Source organism: Globicephala melas, chromosome 10 (genome assembly GCF_963455315.2).
Source record: "Globicephala melas chromosome 10, mGloMel1.2, whole genome shotgun sequence".
Taxonomy (NCBI): Eukaryota; Metazoa; Chordata; class Mammalia; order Artiodactyla; family Delphinidae; genus Globicephala; species Globicephala melas.
In genome coordinates this window covers 96,208,665-96,226,623 of record NC_083323.1, presented here as the reverse complement: position 1 = coordinate 96,226,623, position 17,959 = coordinate 96,208,665, and the positions used below count along the sequence as shown (strand labels likewise).

General features: G+C 60.1%; 2 protein-coding genes across 7 annotated transcripts; both read left to right on the top strand.

Moving 5' to 3' along the window:
- The first annotated feature begins 192 nt into the window (after positions 1-192).
- Positions 193-10,220, top strand: P3H3 (prolyl 3-hydroxylase 3). Of its 6 annotated transcripts, none has more exons than XR_011377763.1 (15): positions 235-939; positions 1,909-2,061; positions 2,410-2,614; positions 2,758-2,889; positions 3,363-3,499; positions 3,854-3,943; positions 4,967-5,019; positions 5,139-5,206; positions 5,319-5,443; positions 8,021-8,122; positions 8,398-8,548; positions 8,773-8,890; positions 8,967-9,042; positions 9,714-9,916; positions 10,058-10,194. XR_011377763.1 is itself a non-coding variant. In XM_030834572.2 (15 exons), exons 1-15 carry the CDS (start codon positions 454-456, stop codon positions 10,211-10,213), a joined length of 2,190 nt encoding a protein of 729 aa, XP_030690432.1. In that variant the 5' UTR covers positions 245-453; the 3' UTR covers positions 10,214-10,220. The 6 variants fall into 6 exon arrangements, 5 of the variants coding, with proteins under 5 accessions (XP_069902545.1, XP_069902546.1, XP_069902544.1 ...); XM_030834572.2 differs by having other exon boundaries at positions 245-939; positions 2,413-2,614; positions 9,776-9,916; positions 10,058-10,220; XM_070046444.1 differs by lacking the exon at positions 10,058-10,194 and having other exon boundaries at positions 193-939; positions 3,366-3,499; positions 8,967-9,854.
- A 1,412-nt stretch (positions 10,221-11,632) lies between these two features.
- Positions 11,633-17,655, top strand: GNB3 (G protein subunit beta 3). Its single transcript, XM_030834576.2, has 10 exons — positions 11,633-11,772; positions 12,013-12,099; positions 12,372-12,410; positions 13,677-13,783; positions 13,872-13,935; positions 14,053-14,215; positions 14,304-14,370; positions 14,467-14,668; positions 16,087-16,303; positions 17,091-17,655. The coding sequence occupies exons 2-10, from the start codon at positions 12,043-12,045 to the stop codon at positions 17,195-17,197; spliced, it is 1,023 nt and encodes a 340-aa protein (XP_030690436.1). The 5' UTR covers positions 11,633-11,772; positions 12,013-12,042; the 3' UTR covers positions 17,198-17,655.
- The last annotated feature ends 304 nt before the right edge of the window (positions 17,656-17,959 follow it).

The window sequence follows — 17,959 nt, the reverse complement described above, 5'->3', positions numbered from 1 at the left end:
GCATCCACGCTCCTTTTCCTGGACCCCAAGAGTGGAGGAGAACGCAGCCGCAGTAGCTCTTCCCACCCGCTGGGCCTCGGCGTCTGGAGTCCGGGGTCCTACGAGGCTCCTCAGGCTGTCTTCAGAGCACCAGGCCTGCTCCACTGCCGGCCGTCTGCCCTGCTCTCCCCGCGGTCTGTTTCTTGGTCCACACCACCCCGCTGGTACTAAAGCCCGCGTTCTCCACCTTCTGCCAGGCGTCCTCTGACTCCCGGCTGGCTCTCACCCCGGCCTCTCCCAGGGCTGGGGCTCGGCCCCATCAGCTCCCGTCGGCACCGCTCATTCCTCCTCTCTTCCTCTCCTCCCTCCTCTCTATCTCGCCTTCCTTTCCCCTCCCTCTTCCTTCCCCGTTTCCTCCCTCTTCCTCGCGGCTCCCGCAGTTCCCTCCTGCAGCCGGCCGGCGGCTCTCGCACGATGTTCCGGCTCCTCCAGTGGCTGCCGCTCTTGCTGCTGCTGCCTCCCCCGGGGTCCCCCGAGCCCCCCGGCCTGGCCCCGCTGTCCGCGGGGGCGCCCCCCCAGGCCCCCGACTTGCTCTACGCCGACGGGCTACGCGCCTACGCGGCGGGGGCCTGGGCGCCGGCGGTGGCTCTGCTGCGGGAGGCGCTGCGGAGCCGGGCGGCGCTGGGCCGCGCGCGGCTGGACTGCGGGGCGCGCTGCGCGGCCGAGCCAGGGGCCGCGCTCCCCGCCTCCCCGGGGCCCGACTCCGGGCCGGGAGCGGCGCGGGGTGCCTGGGAGCCGCTGCTCCTCCGTGCCGCGCTCCGGCGCGCCGAGTGCCTGACCCAGTGCGGGGCGCGGAGGCTGGGTCCGGGGGGCGCGGCGCGGCTCCGAGTGGGGAGCGCGCTGCAGGACGCCTTCCGCCGCCGGGAGCCCTACAACTACCTGCAGAGGGCCTACTACCAGGTGCGCGGCGGCCCGGACCCCGGGGGTCCTCCCCGGCCCCGCCGCTGTCCTCCTCCAGCTCCCGGGAGGGGCGGCGGGCCAGCGCCCGGACCCGGGTGGGGCTGTGTGGATAGGACCTCGTCTTTGGAGTCCGTCCTATCAAACCGCGACAAACACCCATCGAGGCCGCCGAGGGACAGCCTTGGGAGAGTGGGAGCGAAGTTGGAATGGGTGTCATGCGGCGGGGTGGAAGTAGGTCGGAGATGGAGGGCAGGGGCCTGGAGTTTTAGAAAGTCTTACTGAGACCTACGTGGAGTGACAGCCGCCTCTTCCCAGGAATGAAGGGGGAGGATTAGGGTTGAGATCCGCCGCTGGAGAGAGAGCATGGGGGCGGGAAAGGGGGTGAGTGTGAGCCTTCGCTTGGGGCAGGAGGGAGCTTCGGGAAAGAAAGAGGAGGAGCGGGCCAGGGCTGAGGGGCCCGGTGTCCCGGGGCAGGGGCAATGGACGCTGCGCGATACTGGTGCGGTCCTTGTTGCCTAATAATGCCTACGTGGCCGGGGAAGGGGGGCGCTGGTCACACACACCTCAGCTCAGGGTCCTAGAGCCCAGCGGCTTTTGCTGGTCGCTCGGGTCACCTCTACTTCCGCACCGCACTTAGCCATCACTTCCACTTCGTCTCTCCAGCGAGGTCCCTCTGCCCATACCCCACCCACTCCATCACTTCCACTTCGTCTCTCCAGCGAGGTCCCTCTGCCCATACCCCACCCATTCCAGTCTTCAGACCCCGCTTCCGCTTCCGTAGCTACCAGACTCCTGAGAGCCCCAACATACTGGGGGTCTGGAGGTTGGGTGGTGGGCAGTTCTCACCTACCGGTCTTCCAGAAGGCTCTGGGGCAGTGCCAGGTGTGTCTGGGGTGCGGAGGCTGGGGAGGAGGCAGAGTCTGACACCCCTACCCCAGGGCTGACTCCCTCATCTTCCCCACTTCTCAGCTGAAGAAGTTGGACCTGGCAGCAGCCGCAGCGCACACCTTCTTTGTGGCCAACCCGACGCACCTTCAGATGCGAGAGGACATGGCTAAGTACAGACGGATGTCCGGGGTTCGGCCCCAGAGCTTCCGGGACCTGGAGACGCCCCCATACTGGGTGAGACCCTCAGCACGACCCCTGTCCCGCCCCCAGTCTTTGACTGGCTGGATACACAGGCCTCGCCGGACTGTGCATTGTCCGCTGGGCATCAGGAAGTCTGGGTACCGTCCTCTGTGACCCTGATGGGAAGTCCCTCTCTGGGACTTAGTTTTCTTCCCGAGATTCACAAAGTCCCACGTTCTAACATTTGGATTCCGAGGCCCACCCTGTATTCCCCAAGGTGAACTGGGACCTGGAGTCCAGGCCCCAAGTGAGACCCACACCCCTCCCCTTCTTTCCCCCTCCCGATCTAGTCTGGCAACCCTTGCCCCAGGATTTCAGGTGACTGACCACTCCCCTCCCCAGCAGGCAGCCTATGACACCGGCCTGGAGCTGCTGGGGCACCAGGAAGCAGCATTGGCACTGCCCTGGCTGGAGGAGGCCCTGCAGGAGAGCCTGGCCCAGGTGGAGAGCTGCCGGGCCGGCTGCGAGGGGCCTGAGGAGCAGCAGAAGGCGGAAGAGGAGGCGGAGGGGACCGGGAGCTCAGGAGGCCTGTACGAGGCCATCGCAGGTGAGGAGCTGGGCAGAGGGGACCGGGAGCCCTGGAGGCCTGTACGAGGCCATCGCAGGTGAGGAGCTGACGCACTGCGCGGGGCCTCACGGTGCCCAGGGAGGTGCGACGCAAGCTGAGCGGCGCACGTGTGTCCCCCGCAGGGCACTGGATAGGGGTCCTGCGGTGCCGGCAGCGCTGTGTGGGGGACACGGCCACACGTCCTGGTCGCAGCTTCCCTGTCCCAGACTTCCTTCCCAGCCAGCTGAGGCGGCTGCACGAGGCCCATGCTCAGGGTCAGTGGGGCAAGGGTGAGCCCTGGGGGTGGCTGAGGTTGGAAACGGGGAGAGTGAAGGTTTGTCTCTGATGGTATCCTGAGCCCCATCCCTCCCTCCCTCCGTCTGTCTCTGCATCTGTAGTTGGTCAGGGCTCCATGGGGACCACCACCTCAGGAGGACGCTTGCTCTCCTTTGGTGCCATGGTGGAAAGCTCGGAGATGGGTCGCAGGACTCCTTCTGTCCTTGCTGTTTCTCACCTTCCTTTATTCTCTCCTCTCTTCCTCCCCTCTGAACTCTGCCCACACAGCTCAGGTATGTTCCAGTAAGCTTTGGAAAGAAGCAGTGGAAGAGCCTGTCCGCTGGGTGGGATGGGGCCCTGGGAGGCCACCTTCTCCGGCTCTGCCTCTGTCCCCCTGGCTTCTTGCCTCTGCCCAGGGGTCACAGCGGTGCCCGGTCTCTGGGTCCTGCCCCACGCTGTTCTCTGTCTCCAGTAGGGAATCTGTCCCAGGCTGTGGAAAATGTGCTGAGCGTTCTCCTCTTCTACCCGGAGGATGAGGCTGCCAGGAAGGCTCTGGACCAGTACCAGGCCCAGCTAGGAGAGCCGAGACCTGGCCTCGGGCCAAGAGAGGTAGCCCGAAATCAAACAGATATACTGGAGAAGTCACCTGGATCCCGCCCCCCATTCTGGCCAAAGGCGACCCCAAGTCCAGCATCTGCTCGGTCTCCACTCCCTGCCCCCCACTGCAGGCTCTACTTCTGAGTCCAAGCGCCAGCCCAGCCCTCTTCCATTAACCTCACCCCTGCCTGCCCCCACCTGGGCACAACACACACACACACTACCCCCAGTCTGAGCCCCGACACCCTGAAGCTGCTGAAGGAGGGGGGTTGAGCCGAGGGGCACAGCCAAGGTTAGGGAGCCTGCGGGCTCCCCTGCTCTCCTCCAGCCTTAACTTCCCTGTCCCCTGCTGTCCCCCTTCTCCAGGACATCCAGCGCTTCGTCCTTCGATCCCTGGGGGAGAAGAGACAGCTCTACTATGCCATGGAGCACCTGGGGGCCAGCTTCAAGGATCCCGTGAGTGACCCCACTGCTCCCCACCCGCCCCCAGGAGGGGGACAGCAGTAATGCCCTATGTGGGTGTGCCACATCCGTTCCCAACAGCGTTTCCCATTTCTCCATAACCCTTCGAGGGTTGGAGAGGACTCTGTGTCCCAGCGTCGCAGGGACAGAGGCGGGCGGCTTTGGGGTCATGCAGGCCTAAATGTTGGTCTCTCTGCCACGAGCAAGCTCTGGACCTTCACTTGCCTCGGCCTCGATTTCCTTACCTGTAAAATGGGAACATCCCACTTATCTCATAGCCCTGTTGAAGCCACGTCGCTTGCTCCGAAGTACCGAAAGCTCTGTTGCGGCTGCTTTCCTTACTCTTTGTTGTAGTTGTGGAGGGGACTAAAGGGCAGAGGTTATTCTCGCTAGTGCTACAGCATAAGGCAGGCTTCCTCAACCTTTTTGCCACTATTGCCATTTTGGACCAGATACTTCCTAACTGGGAGAAGGGGGCTGTATAGGCCACCTTCCCTGTAGGCCGGCCTCTGCCCAGTAGGTGTCGCTAGCACTCCCTGAGTCATGACCATCAAAACTGTTTGCAGACATTGCAACGTCCCCTAACGGGCAAATCTCCCTGTTTGGAAACCGTTGGTTAAATCCCAACTCTGTCCCTTATCAGCTGTGTGGTCTTGGGCATGTTGCTTTACGTCTCTGTGTCTCAGAGTCCTCTCAACTGCAAAATGGGCACATTACTGCGACCTGTTTGATCAGACTGTTGTGAACTTTAAATGATAAATTCCACATCCACATATAAAGCTCTTAGAATAGCGCCTGGCAAATGGTGCTACGTAAGTTGTTGTTGTTGTTATTATTATCATCCTTATTGTAGAGTTTGGCCCAGTGCCCGGGGCTCCCGACAGTGAGTCCAGGGCTTTCTCCATCTCCACCTTCCCCTCTGGAAGCAGGAGGACCTTAATGTGGTAGCTCAGGGTCTACCGTCAGGGATTCAGGGGTGGACTGGATGGGTGATGGCGCTTTTCCTGACTGTCCCAGGATCCCTGGACCCCAGCAGCTTTCATCCCTGAGGGCCTTAGAGAAAAACTCAGGTAGGAGGTGCCTTGTGGTGGGAGGGGCGTGGCCTGAGCTGGAAGTGGGGGGATGGGTCCTGGGGAAGATGGGTCTGGGCTGGCCTGTGCGTCCGCTGAGCGTGTCTCTCACCCCTGAGAGAGGATCGGGAGAAGACGCCGTGGGACCGTGAGCCTCCACAGCCGAAGCCCTTGACTCACTGGAAGGGTAAGTTCCTGGGACAGCAGGAGACAGGAGCCTGGAGGGGCTGGGGGCTGCCAGCTACCGCTGGGCCTGCTCTCAGGGGACCCTCAGCCCCGTTCCTGTCCCTCCCCGGCAGATGTCCTCCTCCTGGAGGGGGTAACCCTGACCCAGGACGCAAGGCAGCTGAATGGGTCGGAGCGAGCGGTGCTAGACGGGCTGCTCACCCCAGCCGAGTGCGGGGTGCTCCTGCAGCTGGCCAAGGTGAGAAGACCTGTGGGGGGGGCACTGCCGCTACTTGGGGACCCTCTGGCACAGCTGTCTGCCCGCTTGCTCTTGGCCTGCCCCCTGTCCTGCCCTCCCTGACTCTCCAGCGGGGACTGTGCTTGCCACTGCCTCCCCGCTGGGGACAAGTTGCTTTTCCTCTTAACTTAGCTGACATGGGCTGGTCATTTTACAGAAGGATTTTGCGAGAAACTGATAGGAAGAACAAAATACAAAGCATAAATGCATCAGAAAGGGTGAGTGCGCAGGTGAAGGTTCCTTGGTTGGCCGAGAGCTCAGTTATTGGCTCGGCAGACATGCAGGCTGTTTCTCCATCATCGCATCCCCTCCTGGATTGGGTGAGATGGTCTGTATTCACCAGGTCGAGTCTGCCGTTTTATGAAGCTTCAGTCTCACTCTGGGCCAGCGTTTCTTCGACACACGCTCTTTGAGACCCTGCTGTATACTGGAAATGCCTAGGTTCCAGGGAGAGGTAGATGAACACAGACCGTGCGTTTGGGAGCTCAGTGTATAGAGAAGGAATCAGGCATGGAGACATAATCAGAGTGGGTGGTGAGTTTGATGAAAGAAGTCTGTACAGGGTACTCCTCCACGGACTTCCCTGGCCGTCCAGTGGTTAAGACTCCAAACTTCCACTGCAGGGGGCATGAGTTCGATCCCTGGTCAGGGAGCTAGGATCCCGTGCCGAGATGCAAAGTCACGGAAGGCTTGCCGGAGGGGCTGGCATTTGAGCTCAGTCTTAAGGATGAGTTAACCAAACAGAGAGGGAAGGAAAGTCAGGCTGCAAGGGAGAAGAACAAGGGGGTTCTGGGAACTGCAGTGGAGCACAGGAGTTAAGAACATGGGCCAGTCCCAGGAGGGATTACCTGTGTGACCTTGGGCAATGTATTTTAACACCTGTGAGCCTAGTTTCCTCTCTATGAAACGGGGCTAAATGCAGCGGTTATGTTGTAGGGTTGCTGTGGTGGCTGAGGATTCAATGAGTTAGTACATGGTGAAGCTCTTGGAAGAATGTGGAAATAGCATGATCTATCGCTATTAACATCAGGCCGTATGTTATCCAGAGGCGGTGTAGGGGTGGAGGCCCAGGAGAGATGGGGAAGGGCCTCTGTACCCTACCAAGGAGTTTGGACTTTATTTGTGGACGGCTTACTGAAGGATTTAAGGAGGGGTGGACTTTTGTCTTCCTGCAGAACCGCCAAGGGCAGGGTCTGGAGCCGTCATCCTGTAGGACTGGGAGCTCCCTCTAGTGGCAGTGTGGAGAATGCAGCGGGAGAGGGAAGTGAGCGGGAGCCTCTGGGATGATTGCAAGAGGGCCGCCGCCCTAGGTTAGGTTCTCATTTCAAGGGAATGAAGATGGGGACAGATGAGAAATATTTAGAAAATCAAAGAGAAAGAATTTGAGGACTAATTCTATGTGGAAGATGAAGAAAGAATGGAGTCAAGGATAACTCCCAAGTATCAGACCTTTCTGTTCCTTGATTACACGAAACTCATTCTGGCCCCAGGACCTTTGCATTTGCTATTTCTGCTGCCTGGAACATTTTTTCTCTCAGCTATTCCTTCATATCATTTGGTTTCAATGTAGGTGTCACCTCATCACCTAGCTGTCCCCTGATCCCTGCCGGGGCACTCTCGGGGTTGTAACCCTGCTTTAATTTTCCATGTAACACTTAACACCACCTGAATTGATCTGGTTTGTTTGTTTATTATCTCAAAATATAAACCCTGCTGGAGCTTTTCATGTTCACAGCTGAGTCCGCAGTGCCTAGAACAGTGCCTGGCACGTAGTAGGTGCTCAGTGCCTACTGAATGAATGAATGAATAAAAGAATAGAGTGTTAGATGGCTTGAGTGGCCAGGTAGCCTCTATATAAACCTCTCAGAGATGAGGCTTAAATACGGGGTAATTAGATAGTGGTACCTTGAGTTTCAAAAAGCAGACAGAATAGAAAAAAGAAAGAAAAAGCAGACAGTAGGTATCAGGAAAGGAACACTCAGATACTAGGAGACCCCCAGTTGATAAGAGTCATGTAGGCAGTTGGGTAACTGGGACTTAGCATCAAGGGTACTCAAGTTCTCCAAGAGCATGTAAGGTGAGAAGGGATGGAAGAGAGACACCTTTGCTGTTGCCACGTCCCTACCTCGAGTCAGCCAGGACCTGTCCCGACTGTCGAACCTCCTGCCAGCGTCCTTTTCCAGAGCAACTCCCCTATTCTCGGCTCATCGGGATGAGTGATCAAGCCCCTTCTGCCCCCTTCCCCAGGTGTCCTTACCTCGCAGGGCCCCTTCCCCACTGTAGGAAGCTCTCCAGAGTTCTGTGCACAGTCCCTTCCGTGAGTGGGGTTCCAGATCTTTACCAGGAGTGACAACACAGACGCGGAGATAGTCGTTCTCTGGGAAAGGGCAGCAGCTCAGAGAACTCCGGGAGCTTCTAGCCTCTTCCAGGGAGTTGGGAGGGTTGGAGGGAAGGCCATGTGGCCCTGTGGGCAGTGAGGTGGGCGATAGCCCGGGGCCGGGGAGGGTGACTCCCCCAGCCAACCCCCTCCCTGCTTAGGACGCGGCTGAGTCTGGAGCCAGGTCTGGCTATCAGGGCCGCCGCTCCCCACACACTCCCCACGAACGCTTCGAGGGGCTCACGGTGCTCAAGGCCGCCCAGGTGAGAGGAGGCCCCCAGGCCCTGGCCTGATGCCAGAACTGGAGAAGAGGGCCGGGCATCTCCTGTGGAGGGTTCTTCCGGGACCGAGAGTAGCCGAGTCCTCGGCCCAGGGTTGAGGAGGGACTTCCAGACCGAGGGGCCCGCGTTGCCGTCATGGAGCAGTTGGGCGGATGGGCGCCCCCAAACCGTGGGTGGAGGGCAGTGGAAGTGGGGCGGGGGCAGGGGCCACCCTTCCAGTGCCTCCCCCTTCCTGGCCCTTCCTTCTCTGCTGGCAGCTGGCCCGGGCTGGGGTTGTGGGCAGTCAGGGCGCCCAGCTGCTTCTGGAGGTGAGCGAGCGCGTGCGGAGCCTGACACAGGCCTACTTCTCCCCGGACCGGCCCCTGCACCTCTCCTTCACCCACCTGGTGTGCCGTAGTGCCATAGAAGGTAACCGCCAGGGACCCTGCCGCTCCGCCCCAGCCTCGGGGCCCCTCGGGGCCGGTGCACCGCACACCTTCCGCAGCCCCAGCCACGTGCGTCCCAGTCTTCACTGCACGAGGACTGACTCCCCTGCCCAGGCCGGGCCCGGCTGTGACCCCGGAGCTGCAGGGTGGGTGTCGGTGGGCGGGCACCGGGCAGCGGGGCGCCCACCAGGCCCCTTCGCTTCCCAGGAGAGCAGGCACAGCGCATGGACCTGAGCCACCCGGTGCATGCAGACAACTGCGTCCTGGACCCTGACACCGGGGAGTGCTGGCGGGAGCCCCCAGCCTACACCTACCGAGACTACAGGTGGGCGGCCCTCCAGGGGTCAGGCAGGGGGGCCTGGGCGGGGGTCTCACCACCTCCTGTCTTCCTCCCTCCCCAGCGGACTCCTCTACCTCAATGATGACTTCCAGGGTGGGCACCTGTTCTTCACAGAGCCCAACGCCCTCACCGTCACGGTAAATGGGGGCTGGGGCGGGGGACAGGGAGCCCAGCTGTGGGCTCAGGACTCAAAACAGAAGGTTCCCAGAGGCAAATGCAGGGAAGTGGCTGGGGCCGCCTTAGCCCTCTCCTTCCCTGGCCTCCCCAGCGCCTCCCACCACTTGTGTGTTCAGGGGCTCTCCGAGCCCCTCCCAGGAGACCTCCAAGGGGCCCCTCCAGGCCCTCCTAAAGGAGGGCGGGTGAAGCACAGGACCCCAAGCCCCTATTCCAGGTACAAGTTGGGGGCTAGGATCGGTGGAAGGGCGGAGCAGTGCTTCTTCATTGTGTATTGCTCTGCCTTGTCCAATTACTTCCTTCTCTGCTCACCACCGGTAACCCAAGCTCTCTTTGGGGTGGAAAAGTGTCCTCAAGATCCTTATGCCCAGAACCCGGAGTCTGGTGCTGCGCTCGTGCCTTCAGGTGGCTTCGCACCTGGTACAAAGAGTTGGCCAGGAAAAGTGAGGGCACTGGGGCGGATGGAGGTCCCTTCTCCCTTTGGCTCCAACTCCTCTAGCCTCAATCTGGCACTTGGGCTCCCCAAGTGGAGGCTCCTTTCCCACTTGCCCCCAGACAGCCCCTGAATTATGGAGGGGAAGTGGTGGGCAAGAGAGCTGCCTTCTCTGGGCCCCCTACCCCCGTCCTACTCCAGGGACTCAGGGCCAGGTTTTCCGAGGGCCCCTCCCTGGAGCTGCATCCGCCATGGCCCGCCAGGCGCAGGTCCGTCCTCGCTGCGGACGCCTCGTGGCCTTCAGCTCCGGCGTGGAGAATCCCCACGGCGTGTGGGCCGTGACGCGAGGGCGGCGCTGCAGCCTGGCGCTGTGGCACACGTGGGCCCCTGAGCACGGGGAGCAGGTGAGGAGCGAGCGGGAGTAGCCGTGTGAGGGGCGGGCAGGCTGACGGGTAAGGCGCAGGGGCTGAGCTGAGCCAGGGAGGGGCCTTGGGGCAGGGTGGATGCAGGAGATCAGGCCAGACCCTCCTCTCCACGCCGCCCAGGAGTGGACAGAAGCCAAAGAGCTACTGCAGGAGCCAGAGAAGGAGGAGGGAGAAGGAATACCCAGCAGAGACCCCGCCCCAGAACCCCCCAGCCACAGGCTTCAGCGGGTCCAGGACAAGGCTGGGAAGCCGCCTCGCGTCCGAGAGGAGCTGTGAGGGGCTGAGCCAGCTCCTTGGGGATGTGGCCTCTTGACTTGTGGGGGGTCTGCCTTGATGCCAAGACCCCCGAGAAGTCCCCATGTGACAGGAGCAGAACAGCGAGCTCTCCATCCCTGCGCGCCCGCCAGCCTGGGGATCACAAGGGCCATGCAGCCCTGGACTCAGAGGACACTGCACAGACTAGCCTGGGCCCAGCTGACGGACCTGCAGCCCTAGGACAGACAGAAGACGCGATGCTGCCGCCGTGGAGAGAAACGGCAGGGGGTAGGGCCCGACTGCTTTAAATGAGGAGAACGAGAGGGAGGGTCACCCCACTGCCCGCTCCCCGCCCGTCAATAAAGAGCCTGAAGATCCCTGAGCCGGGGCCCAGTCAAGTGTGTCGCGGCAGCTTCCCTGGCGCTGGAGGGTGGAGAGGCTGTGACCAGCCAGGGAGGCCAGGTATCGTGGGCCTCCCAGAGGCAAGGCCTCTCCAGCCTGTGATTTGTCAGGGAAATCTCGGCCACCTGCTCCCCTCGTGCAGATGAACCCTAACCCTGACAGCTGCTCCTTGGGCCTCCTACTCTAAGCCCTGTCTTCCCTCTCTGAGCATTTTGCCTGGGACTCCGGGCAGCCTCATCCCTCTGGTTCTTGCCTTCTCAGCCCCAGCAGGACCCTGTGAGTCCTGGGGGCCAGCAGTGGGCCCAGCCCCGGATGGGAGCAGGGGACGGGGCTGCCCTCCACTTGCCATTCTTTTCTCCACCCAGAGCTGGGCCAGGCCTGTCCATCCTCCTCTCTGGAGCCCCCGGACCTTCCCCCTCTACCCCAGGATCAGACCCTGGGGGCAGCTGGCTGGGGCTTGTCCAGAAGAAGGATTATCCAGATCAGTCCCTTGTAATCTCAGCCCCGGCCCGCACCCTCCCCGTGCTCGCCGGAGCCCTCTCCGCGCGCCCCACCGGAGCTAAGGCGCACAGTTTTGGGTATTGACAGTGGGCCGTCTCTCACCCTCATTCTCTGGCTCCTGGACTGGTTCCTAGCCAGGCCCTGACTGCCAAGATCATCGCCACTGGTGGGGGCCAGGGCCTGGGGGCCCCCCGGAGCTGTGGTCGTGCTGCTCCTTTGCACCCCTCCCAAACCCAGCCCTTAATCCTCACAGCTTTGCTCTAATCCCATGGGGCCTGATGCTCTGCTCTCTGCCTGGAGACTGGCCGGGGAAGCACCCGCACCCCTTCCTCCCTCCGGGGCTCGTCACGGGGGCTGCTTCTCCGTGGAGTCCCGCGCTCCTGCTGCCACCCTCCCACCCCCCAACCTGGGCTGGGCCCAAGCCTCTCGGAAGCCACACGCCTCCCGCCCTGTCCTCTCCCCCCACCCCGGCCAGCTGACTTCATTTGCCTGACGTCGTTGGCCCTACCCTTCCCTGTCAGTGCCCCCCCGCCCCCCGCCCCCAGTCGGGGCCAGGCCAGGCCAGCTCCCCTGGCAGCAGAGCCGGGGCAGGTGACGGGCGGGCGTCGCAGCTGAGGGAGCGAGGAGACGCCTGGGAACCGGAGCTGGAAGCCTAAAGAGGTCCAGTCAGAGCCCAAGTAAGAGGGAGCTGGGCTGGCTGTGCCCTCTGGGGCTGGGGGCTGCAGGCAGGGCTGGGCCAGCGCCGGGCCGGCTGCACAGGACTCCACACTGGGAGGGGCGGGCGGGGAAAGTGGTGCAGACCACCCAGTCAGTTCCCTGTCTGGGGACTGGGCTCCAGCCTTCGTGAGGGGTCCGGTGTGAGGTGTGAGGGACAGAGACATGGGGATCCACCTACACCCACCCTGTGTTCCTGGCAGGAGCCCGAGCCACCCCTCCCGCTGCCCGCCATGGGGGAGATGGAGCAGCTGCGGCAGGAAGCAGAGCAGCTCAAGAAGCAGATTGCAGTAACCCCAGAACCCTCCCACCAGGGAACCCCAGAAAACAAGGAACCGGGCCGTGCGGGAGTGGGGCCTGCGGGGGAAGAGGGCTGGATTCACCCTTGAGTGACGCCCGAGAGACCCCTGACCTGGAAGTCGCCAGAGACCTCCTGAATTTGGATCTCATATTTGAGAGGCGCCCCCAAACCCTAGAGCCCCAAACCCACCCGCATCAGACGCCCACGCACCCCCCCCCGACACCCTGCCCTTACCGTCCCCTGATGTCTGCTTCCCCCCAGGATGCCAGGAAGGCCTGTGCTGACACTACTCTGGCAGAGGTGAGAGCTCCTGTCCGCCTGACAGGGCCGGAGGGGAGGAGTGGGGAGGGGAGCCCCTGGCCAGCCACAGCCTGGTGCCCAAGCTCTAGTACAGCGTGTCCTTGGAGTGAGGAATGACATGAATTCATTCATTCAACAAACATTTTGCGAGGTCGGTCTGCTCTGGGCCAGGCACCGAGTCGGAGACTAAGGAGGCAGACTCTGTCCTGTCCTCGTCCATAAAACGTGATTACCCCGCCTCGCGGGGTGGCAAGGATGAAGAGGGGTAGGGCTTCGTCAATCAGAAGCCCTTCGCGACTCTAGGTACTAGCTGTCTAATACTGAAGTCGTCAGTTCTAAGATGCATTTTTTCACATTTTGACGTCTCAGAAATTGAGATGCATCCAACAATCGATGCCTTACAATTATAATTCGCAGATTTTTTCCTTCGTAGAGTTGGTGGCATCTTAGATTGGATTAAATGTTAATAATAAGAGTAAACATTTACTGAACATGAGCCAGGCACTGGGCTAAGTTGCTTAAATACATAATTTCATTTCATTTTCATGACAACCCCATAAGGTAGGTGCTATAAACCTCATTCTACAGGCTCAGAGGAAAACAGGCTCAGAGAGGTTAAGTAACTGGCCTGAGATAACAAAGCAAGTAAATGGCAAGTCAAGTCTTTTGACCCTGGAGCCCCAGCCTAAGTCTAGAAGGTCAAAGGAGTTTCAGGGCCGTGCAGCTGCTCTGGGTACCCAGTGAGAGCTGGCCGTGCAGCAGTGGTGGGCGAGGGCAGGCTCCTAGCAGCTGGGTTCAGCCAGATGTGTGCATCTCTTCCCAAGTCTGTGTGTGGTGGTCTCACATCGGCAGCTTGGACTGGTCAAGGTGGTATTATTTGTACGATGGAAATCCCCCTCCCCCTCCCCCTCCTCCCCCAGCCCACGCAGGAGAGGTGGTGGTTAAACCCTTAGCAACATGACTGTGTCTGTCTCCCGCATCAGTCTAAGCCGCTGCCGGGCAGGGCCTGATAACTCTGAGACTGGGGCCCTGACCCTGAGCCTGGCACGTAACAGAAACTTGTACAGATCAGTGGCTGTGACACTGACACGTGGGCATGCGCCCTGCTCACCCCCTGATTTCTTTTTTTTTTTTTTTTTTGCGGGATCTCAGTTCCCCAACCACCACGGATCGAACTCGTACCCCCTGTATTGGGAGAATGGAGTCTTAACCACTGGACTGCCAGGGAAGTCCTCACCCTGATTTTTAATGCTCCCTTTCCTGCAGCTGGTGTCTGGCCTAGAGGTCGTGGGACGAGTGCAGATGCGGACGCGGCGGACGCTAAGGGGACACCTGGCCAAGATCTATGCCATGCACTGGGCCACCGACTCCAAGTGAGGCTTAAGAGGCGTGGGCGGCCGGGGGTGGGTGTTAGGGGGACACAGGAAGGAGAGTTGGGTGGCACGAGCGTTCTCTCCCCAGGCTGCTGGTAAGTGCCTCGCAAGACGGGAAGCTGATTGTGTGGGACACCTACACCACCAACAAGGTATCAGCCCTGTCTCCCGGCCCCTCTGCCGCCCTCCTTCCTGGGGGCCTCCTGCTCCCCTTCTCTGCTCTCCACCTGGGAGCTCAGCGCAGGCCCCCGCTGCCCCGCCCCCCGCAGGTGCACGCCATCCCGCTGCGCTCCTCCTGGGTCATGACCTGTGCCTACGCCCCGTCGGGGAACTTCGTGGCATGTGGGGGGCTGGACAACATGTGCTCCATCTACAGCCTCAAATCCCGGGAGGGCAATGTCAAGGTCAGCCGGGAGCTCTCTGCTCACACAGGTGAGTGAGTGAGAGACTGAGGGTCCCAGGAAGCCCCGGCCCTGCGGGGGGCGGCCGGCAGCCAGGGCACTGTCCTAACTACCCCCAGGTTATCTCTCCTGCTGCCGCTTCCTGGACGACAACAACATTGTGACCAGCTCCGGGGACACCACGTGGTGAGGACCGAGCGCTGTGGGTGCTGGGGCTTGGGAGGCACCTCTGTGCTGGCCTTTCTCTGTGACCCCCTCCCCTCCCCTCCCCCCACCCCGCAGTGCTCTGTGGGACATCGAGACCGGGCAGCAGAAGACTGTGTTTGTGGGACACACGGGGGACTGCATGAGCCTGGCCGTGTCCCCTGACTTCAAACTCTTCATTTCGGGGGCCTGTGATGCCAGCGCCAAGCTCTGGGACGTGCGGGAGGGGACCTGCCGGCAGACGTTCACGGGCCACGAGTCGGACATCAATGCTATCTGCGTGAGCAGTCCCCTCACCCCCGCCCCCTCTGTTCTCTGACTCCCGGGAACACCTCTCCACTTCCAACACACACAGCCTTCATCCCCTCCTGCAGCCCCCTGACCCTTTCCTTTTTTTTTAATTTATTAATTTTTGGCTGCGTTGGGTCTTCATTGCTGCGTGCAGGCTTTCCTCTAGTTGTGGCTCGCGGGCTGTAGAGCGCAGGCGCAGTAGCTGTGGCGCACGGGCTTAGTTGCTCCGCGGCGTGTGGGATCCTCCCGGACCAGGGCTCGAACCCGTGTCCCCCGCATTGGCAGGCGGATTCTGATCTACTGCGCCGCCAGGGAAGCCCCTGCCCATTTCAACTTTCCACTTTGAAATAATTTTCCCTCACAGAAAAGTTGCAAGAGTAACAAGAAGAGCTCCCATCTACCCTTCACCCATATTCACTGTTACCTTTCTGCCACATTTGCTTCATCATTCCCTCTCTGTAGAGTGAGGGAGGGATAGATGGACAGACGGACACAGACACACACACACCTAGATGTAGGTATAGACACGCTTTGTCATTAGCTTTTTCCCTGGGTTCTTTGAAAGTAAGTTGCAGACCTCATGCCTCTTTACCCATTAAATACTTCAGTGTGTACTTCCTAAAATCAAGGCCGTTCTCTTTCGTAGTCACAGTCTAATTCTTAAAATCAGGAAATTTACATTGACGCAGTACTATAGTCTATATTCAAATCTCACCAATTGTCTGAAAAATAGCCATGTTTTTTTTCTGTCCAGGAACAGGTATCGCATTCCCTTGCCTTGGATTTTCAGTTTCTTTTTTTTTTTTTAACATCTTTATTGGGGTATAATTGCTTTACAATGGTGTGTTAGTTTTTGCTTTATAACAAAGTGAATCAGTTATACATATACATATGTTTCTTTTAAACTGGAACCGTTTGCGCCCTTTCTCTGTCTTTCGTGACATTGACGTTTTTGAAGAGTACAAGCCAGTTTTCTGTAGACTTTCCCTCCATCGGGTTATGTGACGTTTCCTCATGATGAGATTCAGGATATGCATTTGTACTTGGCCCTGTGCTTACACACTGATCCAGCCGACTGTAGTCGCTGGCGTCTGGGACAGCCTCCACCCTTCTGACCATGTGACCCTGGGCACGCTGCCCACCCTCCCTCAGCCCCATGCTCTCCCCTGCAACGTGGAAATACTGTGGAGCAGGGAAGGGGGTAGGGAGCCCGGCTGCAGCTGGCATGTGACAAACGTCAGCGGTGAAGAGCGACCGTGCTGGCGGTGGAAGGGACGGGGGCGGGGGCCGGGGAGGCTGAGGGAAACAGCTGGGCCTGGAGTCACCAGGGCAGGAGCAGGGAAAGGGCAGGAAAGGCAGCGGGCTACCCAGGTCTGAGTCCTGACCCCTGGCCACCTGTACCCGCAGTTCTTCCCCAATGGAGAGGCCATCTGCACGGGCTCGGACGACGCCTCCTGCCGCCTGTTTGACCTGCGGGCGGACCAGGAGCTGACCACCTACTCCCACGAGAGCATCGTCTGTGGCATCACATCCGTGGCCTTCTCCCTCAGCGGCCGCCTGCTCTTTGCGGGCTACGACGACTTCAATTGCAATGTCTGGGACTCCATGAAGTGCGAGCGAGTGGGTAAGAGCCTGCCCACCACAGCCACCTCGCTCCCCTTGTGGGGACCCTCTTACCACTGCTCCCTAATTATTCGGTAACTGAGCTCTACCCCTAGAAGCCAGCCCCCCTTGCTTCCCAATCTAGGACCACCTTCTCTCAAAGCGAAGTTGCTCTAATGGGCTCTTCTCCACTGCGCCTGCCATGGCTGCTTCCCACGGGAAGAGCTCCTCCTGGCCACCCCCAGACCTTGGGCCTTGAATGTCCAGTCAGTGCTGGGTTTCAGGGGCATCCACCAAAGGGAAGGGCCATCTCAGGGACTATGCAGTGACAGAATTCAGGGGATGGAGAGTGACCTGGTGGCCCTGACCCCAACCTGGGTGCTTCTCTAGGACTGGCCTGGTCTGAAGCTGAATCAGATAGTGTGGCTTCTTCTCTTGGGAGAGGCCAGGTGCCCAGTGAAGATAACACTGGGCCAGAGAGTCAGGATCCAAGTCTTAATTCCACTGCTTACTTTCTGAGTGGCCTTGGGCAAGTCACTTCTCTCGGGGCCTAAATCTCCATTTGGAAGCCCTCCCCATTTTCTAGTGCCCTTGCTTTTCTCCCGGCACGTTGACATGTCCAGCCCTCCCAGGTCCCTCCCCTCCCCTCCCCCACCCCAGGTTCTGCACAGAGAGATTGGCCTCAATAGAAGGCCCGCCCCTTAGGGCTAATCCTCTTTCCTCTTCTAGTCAGCTGTGTCGCCTGGCTAACCTAGGGGCCCTGTGTGCACACACTCCCTGCCAGGCTAACTCCTCTCCCTTTTCTTCAGGCATCCTCTCTGGCCACGACAACAGGGTCAGCTGCCTGGGGGTCACAGCTGATGGGATGGCTGTGGCCACTGGTTCCTGGGACAGCTTCCTCAAAATCTGGAACTGAGGAGGCTGGAGGACAGGGGGTAAAAGGCCACGAAGACACTCGGCTGCCCTCTCCCCTGCCCGATTTCTTTAAGATTTTCTCTTCTACCCTGCAGCCGCCCTTCCTGCCCAGCTTTCCCCTTTGAGGGCGTGGGGAGTATGGGGAGAGTGCCTTTGGGAGGCAACACCAGGGACATGAGTGGGGAACTGCCCCATCTCCTCCCATGGCCTCCCCTTCTCCATGGTCCTGACAGCTTCTCCACCCTTGGCAGGCCTAGCAGGCTTCCCACTGAGGCCACAGGCCCTAGGATTCCCCCACCCCCAGAGCCACCACCTTTGTCTAGACCCGAGTGGCGCAGGGCCCTCAGCTCTGGCACTACTAGGGTCCTGGCCCCCTTCTCCTTCGTACTTCCTCCTTTGTCTACCTTCTTGCCTCTCCTAAAGCACTGGCAATAAAGTAGTGCCCTGGTATGTCTGTGATGTTTGCCTCCCACCCCACTTCTGTTCCAAACAGATGCAGGTCCCACTTAAGTAATAACGTATTACATGTGCAATGATAAAGGCTGGGTACCAGAGAGCTGTGGGCAGAAAGGAAGGTTGAGGCAGGAGCCCAAGCCTCATGGGCAGGGCCTGAGCTGGGGCAGGAGGAGGAGGCTGGGAGGGGGGCTGTGCACAACGGTTCCCCACCGCCTGCCTTTGGTGCATATGTGTGTGTTTGTACAGGAGGGCTGTGCTGAGAAGGAATCAGATTGTAAGAGGCCTAAAAAAGCTAAAAAGTCTAGAC

What these genes read in the sequence shown, in the direction of transcription:
- GNB3 (XM_030834576.2), top strand. Translation starts at nt 12,043, where the DNA reads ATGGGGGAGATGGAGCAGCTGCGGCAGGAAGCAGAGCAGCTCAAGAAG. An exon ending in AGCTCAAGAAGCAGATTGCA is followed by an intron (nt 12,100 to 12,371) that starts GTAACCCCAGAA and finishes GCTTCCCCCCAG; the next exon opens with GATGCCAGGAAGGCCTGTGC. An exon ending in ACACCTACACCACCAACAAG is followed by an intron (nt 13,936 to 14,052) that starts GTATCAGCCCTG and finishes CGCCCCCCGCAG; the next exon opens with GTGCACGCCATCCCGCTGCG.
- P3H3 (XM_070046443.1), top strand. Translation starts at nt 454, where the DNA reads ATGTTCCGGCTCCTCCAGTGGCTGCCGCTCTTGCTGCTGCTGCCTCCC. An exon ending in GGCCTTAGAGAAAAACTCAG is followed by an intron (nt 5,020 to 5,138) that starts GTAGGAGGTGCC and finishes CTCACCCCTGAG; the next exon opens with AGAGGATCGGGAGAAGACGC. An exon ending in CGGTGCTCAAGGCCGCCCAG is followed by an intron (nt 8,123 to 8,397) that starts GTGAGAGGAGGC and finishes CTCTGCTGGCAG; the next exon opens with CTGGCCCGGGCTGGGGTTGT.